The sequence below is a fragment of the Microtus ochrogaster genome (assembly GCF_000317375.1).
Source record: "Microtus ochrogaster isolate Prairie Vole_2 chromosome 14 unlocalized genomic scaffold, MicOch1.0 chr14_random_3, whole genome shotgun sequence".
NCBI classification, from domain to species: Eukaryota; Metazoa; Chordata; class Mammalia; order Rodentia; family Cricetidae; genus Microtus; species Microtus ochrogaster.
In genome coordinates, this window is record NW_004949098.1 from 14399671 (window position 1) to 14408793 (window position 9123).

The 9123-nt window shown below is 37.9% G+C and overlaps 1 gene segment (V, D, J or C); it reads left to right on the forward strand.

Annotated features, from left to right (window-relative positions):
• Nucleotides 1-804: 804 nt before the first annotated feature.
• LOC113458015 lies at nt 805-1447 on the forward strand. The segment is given in 2 exon segments: nt 805-853; nt 1036-1447. Coding segments are annotated over 2 exon segments (461 nt in total).
• The last annotated feature ends 7676 nt before the right edge of the window (nt 1448-9123 follow it).

The window sequence follows — 9123 nt, forward strand, 5'->3', positions numbered from 1 at the left end:
GCCTAGCCAGTTTGGATGTTCACCTTCCTAGATATGGACGGAGGGGTGAGGACCTTGGACTTACACAGGGCAGGGAACCCTGACTGCTCTTTTGACTGGAGAGGGAGGGAAGAGTAGTGAGGGGAGGAGAGAAGGGTGGGAGGAGGGGGAGGGAAATGGGAGGCTATGAGGAGGCGGAAACTTGTTTTTTTTCTCCTTTTCTCAATAAAAAAAAAGAAAAAATAGAGAACCCAAAGAAAAACCTTCTCTTTGCTTTTATGCCTCTCCTTCGCTCATACTCCCCTCCAAACACAGTCTATCCTCTTCTCCATTCTATTCTTCCTTGCCTTCCCATCCACTCCTTTCCTCATTCTTTCCTCTTCTTTTCTTTCTTTATTCCTTTCCACTTGCCCTGTTTCCTCTTCCTTTCTTTTTTATTTTTTTCTGGATATTTAATACTTCCTCTGGATTGTAATCAAGGGTATTTCTACTATAATATCTCTAAAATTTTTCTGCTACAACTGTCTTTGATTGTGATTAGAAGCTTGTCATGAAAACATCTAGCCATGTGTAGTCTAAGAGCTCTATGTTGGTCTTGAACTTCTGTGTCGATTTTGTTCTGAGTGATATTTTTACTCTCTTTGATGGTATTTTGACTGTTTACATGAGCTGAATAATCTCACACCCCACTGCTGAGAAAATTTACTTCCTTATTTGATGACTGCTTTGCATAATTCCTTACAGGCCATCCCAGAACCTCATATATTTACCAACTATGATATGCTTAGAGAACTGAAGTTGTGTCAGACAGGCAGAGACATTAAGATGGAGTCACAGACCCAGGTCTTCATGTTTATGCTGTTCTATGTATCTGGTAAGACGTTTAAAAGTATTGTAATATCTTAAAATAGTTCATTTATACAGAAATCGCTATTTCCTATAGGAAGTTTATGGTAGGCAGGCATAATGCCATTTGAAAATTTTTAAATTTCAACATTTGTATCATGAAGTCTTTATGTCTATATATGTATAACTACTGCTTATCTCTGATTGCAGGTTCTTATGGGAATATTGTGATGACCCAGTCTTCCAAATCTCTACCTGTATCAATAGAAGACAAAGCCACCATGAGTTGTAAGTCCAGTCAGAATGTGGGTAGAGCTATAGCATGGTATCAACAGAAACCAAGGCAGGCTCCTAAATCCTTATCTACTCAGCATCCAGTCGGTACACTGGGGTACCTGATCGCTTCTCAGGCAGTGGATCTGGGACAGATTTCACTCTCACCATCAGTAATGTGAAGGCTGAAGACCTGGCAGATTACTACTGTCAGCAGTATAGCAACTGGCCTACCACAGTGCTTCAGCCTCCAACAAAAACCTCATCTGATAGTCTCACCAGCTGCCTACACCACATACAATCTTGGACCTGCACACTTCCCCTCTGCATGAGAGGGTGGTGTGCCTGACTTACTGATAAAAACTCAAGTAGAAAATGAGTGAACAGATGGCCTTCTAGAGCCTTTGTGATGAAGGTCCTTAAAAAAAATGAAGTAAAATCATGAGTATGTTTTCACTTTTTTATTTTAGCTGTACAAAATCTGTGGGTTGATCATGATAAATTCACTATTGTATAATTCTGAAATAAAAAAGTTCAACTTGTTTCTTCATGGGCTGAAAACAAGAGACTGCCATCCTTCTGATGGATCTGGAAGAGAACTGGACTTTTGCTTTTGCCAAACGCTGGAAGTTTCTGTAACTCTTGAACTCCCACGAATTTCTCTCAAGTTTTTGGTTAACTTTGGTTTTTGTCATATGTAATGTTGAGTTTGAAAAACAATGCCACATACTTTGACAATATTAATCCTCTTTGTTTTATCCTTTCTAACACCCACCTGCCGTGAAACTAACCTCTTTCATTCCCATAGTCACTCTTACATTTTATGTGACATGCTCATGTGCCCAAACACATTCAAACATAAACAAATATACACAAACATATACACACACACATACATATGCATAAATGCATGGGGACACACACACAAACAGAGAGATAAGGATCTGTCTTTTCTATGGTATAATTTCTGGAAGTGTCACCATGACAAGAGCAACTGTTATAAAGGAAATTATATAGTTGGGGCTGGTTTAATGTTCAGAATGTAAGTCCATTCTGCTCTTCAGGGTGATGAGGGAGGGGGAGGAATATGGGAGGCAGTGGAGGGGAGGACACAGAAATCTTTAATAAATAAGTAAATAAATAAATGAATAAATAATTTAAAAAAGAATGTAAGTCCATTATCATCAAGGCAGGAAGCGTGGCAGCATGCAGACAGACTTGGTGCTAAAGAGGTAGCTGAGAACTTTATATCTTGAGCAGTAGGCAACAGAAGTGAACTAGCTTGAGCTTCTGAAAATTAAAGCCCACCTTCACATTGACCCTTCCTCCAACAGGGACACACCTGCTAAGGGTCTATCATTTAAATACTATGGGGCTATGGGGGCCAATGCCCTGAGAACTACCACAACATAGGATCTACAAATTAGAGAAAACATGATGTTTGATACTGTAGAATGTCTAATCATGCCTCCTGTCTGGTTCACATCCCCTGGTGCTGTCTTCTCTTCTGCTTTTCCTAGTTGGAGACTGAGATACTTCTCTCCAAAGTTAACTGTGATAATGGTGAATATGATTTTGCATCAATTAAATACACCTAAACCTTCTTTTCTTTCTATCATATAATGAATAGTGTTTGACATTTGTTAAGGAACAATTCCTCAGTAGATCAATTAATAGTATTAACGGGAAACCTAGAATTGAATCTTTATTCAGCATATATATAGAACTAAACAATATGAACACCAAATGAAAATACCAATAATGGAAAACAGTCACTCTCTTTTAGAAAATTAAACTGCTATCAATTTTCTTCATGAAGGTAAACATCAATATTGGGTTCTTCAAATATCTGGCACCTTCATCCAGGGTACAGACAGTAGTGAACTTTATGTCTGTCTGAATTGTCCTCAGTTCTCACCTGTCTCTTATAGAATACCATCCCATAGTTTCTTTACTCATTCTTGATCATGACTGCGGGCAAAATTAAGACAGAGTATGACCTTTCTCAAAGTTAATCAGTTTATATTTGTGTTTTGTGAAAAAAAATTTCACCACTGATAGTCTGGTTCTTAATACATTTTGGCAGCTGATGATAGTAGAAAAGGGGTATTGTTGCAACATCTGATATCACACACCAATAATGAACGTAGCCCATCAGACTGGTTAATGGTTAGTTCTATTCAGATAATCTCTCTATTAAATATAACATCCTTCATTACATTTGTAAAATTCTTATACAGAGAAAATAAATTTCCTTCACAGAAATAAAAATACAAGATTTATCTAATATATGGGTCTTAGCTCCACATTTTTTGATGTACATATATAACCTTGAAGAGCCTCAGAAATCAGGAAAGTAAAAATGGCCCATGGAGGTGGGAAAAATTCTAGAAACAGGGTTAACAGGACAGAGAGACAGTGAACAACAAAATAGTCAAAATGGATGAAGTTGAGTTTTATGAGGTAGTGATAGGGACAGTAAAACAAAAGGAGAGGTAACAAATAACACTAAATAACACTAAAGATAAATAACACTAAAGATATTTGAATAGTCATAAGTAATCATTAAATGATTTCTTGATAGCATATGTATATTGGATTATTTGTTCTTTTGATGGCCAATATCTTGAGTTCTTTGTATATTTTGGAGATCAGCTCTCTGTCTGATGTGGGGTTGGTAAAGATCTTTTCCTATTCTGTGGGCTGCCACTTTATCTTATTGACCATGTCCTATGCTTTACAGAAGCTTCTTAGTTTCAGGAGGTATCATTTATTAATTGTTTCTCTCAGTGTCTGTGCTACTGGGGTTCTATTTGGGAAGTGTTCTCCTGTACCTCCCACTTTCTCTTCTATGAGGTTCAGTGTGGTTGTTTTTATATTGGGATCAAAAGAACAAATAATCCAATAAAAATGGGGTAGAGACTTAAACAGAAAAGCCTCAACTGAAGAATCTAGTTGAAAGACACTTAAGGAAATACTCAACATCCTTAAGCATCAGAGAAATGCAAATCAAAACAACTCTGAGATTCCATCTTACACCTATAAGAATGGCCAAGATCAAATCCACTGATGACAACTTATGCTAGAGAGGTTGTAAAGGGAACGCTGTTCCAATGCTGATGGGACTGCAAGCTGGTACAGCCCCTTAGGATATCAGTATCACAATTTCTCAGAAAATTAGGAAATAACCTTCCTCAATACCCAGCAACACCACTTTTGGGTATATACCCAAAGTGTGCTCAATAGTATCACAAGAACATGTGCTCAAAGATATTTCACTTCCTTGGTCAGAGTTACCCCAAGATATTTGATGCTATTTGTCGTTACCGTGAAAGGGGATGCTTGTCTGATTTCCCTCTCTGCTTCCTTATCCTCAGTATATAGGAAGGCAAGTGATTTTTTGGAGTTGATCTTGTATCCTGCCACATTACTAAAGCTGTTTATCAGCTGTAGGAGTTCTTTGGTGGAGTTTTTAGGGTCGCTTATGTATACTATCACATCATATGCAAATAACGAAAGCTTAACTTCTTCCTTTCCAATACGAATCCCCTTAATCCTCTTATGTTGCCTTATTGCTATTGCTAGAACTTCAAGCACTATATTGAAGAGGTATGGCAAGAGTGGACAGCCTTGTCGTATTCCAGAGTTTAGCAGGATGGCTTTGAGTTTCTCTCTGTTTAATTTAATGTTAGCTGTCAGCTTTCTGTAAATAGCTTTTATTATATTTAGGTATGACCCTTGTACCCCTAATCTCTCCAAGACCTTTATCATAAAGGGTGTTGAATTTTGTTGAATGCTTTTTCAACATCTAATGAAATGATCATATGGTTTCTTTCTTTCAGTTAATTTATATGGTTGATTACATTGATAGATTTTCGTATGTTGAACTAGCACTGCATCTCTGGGATGAATCCTACTTGATCAGCCCCTTTGGATATCAGTATCGCAATTTCTCAGAAAATTAGGAAACAACCTTCCTCAATACCCAGCAATACCACTTTTGGGTATATACCCAAAGTATGTTCAATAGTATCACAAGAACATGTGCTCAACTGTGTTTATAGCAGCATTTTTTGTCATAGCCAAAACCTGATAACAACCTAAATGCCTCTCAACTGAACTATAGATAAGGAAAAGATGGTACATTTGCAGAATGGAGTACTACATAGCAAAGAAAAATCATGACATCTTGAAATTCGCAGGCAAATAGATAGATCTAGAAAACATCAAATTGAGTGAGGTATCCCAGACCCAGAGAGACAATTATCATATTATTCACTCATAAGTGGATTTGAGACATAAAGCATTAAAAACCAGCTTACAAATCAAAATGTCAGAGAACCTAAACAACAATGAAGACCATAAAAGTGACATACATGGATATAATCTACATGGGAAATAGTAAAAGACAAGATCTTCTTAGTAAATTGGGAATATGGGAAATATGGGGGAGGGTTGAAGGAGAGGGGAGAGGAAAGGAGGGGCATAGAGAAAAATGTATGGCTCAATAAAATCAATTTTAAAAAAAGGAAAAAATACAGCACTTGGGATGCAGAGGCAGATGGATCCCTGTGACTTTGAGGCCAGCCTGGTCTACAGAGAGACTTCTAGGAAAGCCAGGATTGTTACACAGAGATAACCTGTATTGAATAAAGAAAACAAGAAGAAAATTAATGAAAAACAAAGTCATCAATTTGAGAGCGATCTAGGGGGGGATGTCTGGAATGATCAGAGGGAGAGATGAGAAGTGGGAAATGATGCAATTATATTATAATCTCAAAATAAAAGATAGTCTAAAGTTCAATTTCATTAGCCTTCCAAAAATATCTCAGCTTTTTTTCTTTAGAGAGAAATGTGGTACTGAGCAAAGATAGTCTAACTTACCTTCTCCTTTCCCTTTTTTCAAACATTAAAAAATTTAAAGGCTTCCCAAGTGTCGTGAGTTCTGGTAGAGATGGGTAGATGGGTTTGCAGAAATAGCTCACCTATTATAACAGTTAGTAATTGATGCCTAAGCAGCAGAAACTGGAACTCACCTCCAAACATGTGACACAACAGCTCCATATGCTTTCATCCAGTTAAATCACGTCTTACTTGAAGCACCACTTCTGAGCCTCCCAAGCCAGAATATGTATAATCTATATGCATCAGAAAGATGGTTCTGGAGGTACTAACTAAACCAAAGTGAATACCCAAAAATTCATCAGGTATTTAGCCAATAAACTGGACTTAAGATGACTCTCCTGCCTCAAAGCCATGGTTCTCCTGATTTGGGAAAACACATAATTAGTCCTGGGAAGTTACAGTACAGTATGTGTTCCACCACCACCATTAGAATGTGTCAGAACCCATCCTGAAGGTATTCTATGGTCAGCCAAAAATTGCCTTCTTAAATATCAAACATGATGAGAAAGTCAACTGTCCACTTTCTTTCAGAATTGTAACATATTTTCATGGAGACAAATTTCTCAAGTGCAAAACAAACTGACCTGTAACCAAATCATCGTCATTCAAAACACTTAACAATCCCCCATAAAGTGCACAGGTGAAAAATGGCTCACACTGTGCTGTAAGTAACAGAGATGGAAGCCTTTCCTGAGGCAGAAGAAAGGTATGGGGAGGTTGTGAGATGTACTCTGTAATAACCCAGGATATTATCTGGTGGAGAACATTAAGTTTAGTTTTGAAGAGATGTGAAGAAGGCTGTGAATGACTTGAATAATCCTTGGTTTAAAAGGCAGTGGATCCACACAGAGTTGTCCTTGCTGACTGACTGCAGGGAAGACTTCTGAATTCAATACAAAGTAGGAGAGTGCAGAAGAGAGGTTTCTGGAATTTCATGCATCTGAATTCCATCTGGAGAGGATATCACAGTCTGAGATATTTTTACCCATTAAATTCATGGAAGTGGAAACATCTGACTTTTACTCACATTTTACACAATGGCACCATTGTCAATGCCTCTGGTACCCTAGAGAAAGGAAATTCTGATTATGAAAGTCCCATTATCCCGCTAATCTGGGATTTGTCTTAAAGACTGTGGTCTTGTGTGGAAGTGATGGTGAGATTTTAAGAGTGACGCAAAGCTCAAAATCATTATCTGCCCCTTGTTTAATAGTAGGAGGTTTGCCAGGATATCTGACACCATGCTCAAAAACCAAGTTGGAACTGCAAAATTCTATGCTTATCAGCAGGAATCATGGATTGATTTTATTAATTTGTATAGATTACAGAGGAAAATTCTTAAATCACTTTGTGAAGGCATAAACTGGACTCAGCATTGGCTTTGAGACCTACCTCATCCTCAGTGACACTGGTTTGTTCTAAGTTTAGTTTTCCAACCTGCTTCTTCATCCCATGCACATTACTCTCTGCCAGTTCTGTTCCTAATAACATTTAGGTTAAAGACCCTTAGTGAATTCTTTCTCATCTAAACCATGCCACCATTTTGTCTTTATATCATTAAACCCAATTATATTCTCTTGGTGAGAAGTATCACAATGCAACATAATTTGTTGCTTTAAGATTTAAAAAAAATATTTTGAGATGGAGAGATTACTCAGTGGTTGAGAGTCATTTCTGCTCTTACAGAGAACATGGTCTCAGGTTCCAGTATCCAAAAGGCAGGTTTTAATCTCCAAGTCTAGTAATATCAGTTCCAATGCCCTCTTCTTGGACCCAAGGTCAATAGGCACAAATGTGATACATAGACATAAATGTAGACTCAGCACACAGACACATAAAATACAAATAAAATCATCCTTTAAAAGTTTAATTCTGAGCAATCACAGTTTTCCTATAACTCACATTATTTACTGCATAGCATTATAGTGCACTCCCAACACAGAAGCTCAGAATAACAGAAAGTGCTGATTCTACTCAGACAGCTACAAAATCACTTGGGATGCATTTAAAATACTCTAGGGAATACTTTGCTAATCATAACTTTCATAGGGTGACCCAAGATCAGGTGTTCTTTAAGTACAAAGTCTGTAATAAAAGGAGCGGTGGGCTGTGTCCCACCACCCAGCTAGCTTTACCCGAAATAATTACACGGACACTGTATTCATTTAATCACTGCTTGGCCCATTTCTATCTAGCCTCTTCTAGGCTAACTCTCTCACCTGGACTAGCCCATTTCTAATATTCTATGTAGCACAGCTAGGTGCGCTTACCGGGAAGATTCTAGCCTATGTCCATCCTGGGTCGGAGCTTCTTTTATTACAATAAAAGTCAAACTTCTTTGAACTTATTTACATATTGAGGAATTAGCCACCGTGCAGACTGCTCTTTAGAGGGAGCTTTCCAGTGCCCAGAGCCAACCTATAGTTCAGATCTCAGACATGGATTCAGCTGTGATTACCACTGCTCTGTATTGCAGATGAGAAGATGCAGTGCTGGAAGAATCCACTGTAACCATCACTTTTTTCTATGGCCCAGTATCCTGAAAATTAAAATTATGACATTTAATTGATTCTGTTTCTATTTTGTGTCTTCTCAGAGTGTAGCTCTTGATTGCTGTGGAAGATTCCACATACATGATGGTTTTACACTGAGGTAATTTTAGTATGTCTGTGACACAATGTGTGTTTATCATTCCAGGTTCCACTGGGGACATGGAGATGACTGAGTTTCCAACTTCTTTGGCAATGTCTCTAGAGCAAAGGGCCACCATCTCCTTCAGGGCCAGCAAGAGTGTTATTCCATATGGACTTAGTTATATGCACTGGTTACAACAGAAACCAGCAGTCTTCCAAACTCTTCATCCACAGAGGGTCAAACACAGAATCTGGGTTTCCTGCCACAGTCATTAGAAGTGGGTGAGGCAGACTTCACTCTTATCATCTATGCTGTGGAAGCTGATGATGCTTCAAGATATTACTCACATAATTCTGTATATCTTTCACAATATGGCCAAATTCTTTTCTATATTTCATTTTTTTCCTAATATCTTTGATGGGATAATTTCAAAGTTTCACAATATATTACAAGGTAACTTGAAAATCACTATTTAGGGCCCATTGA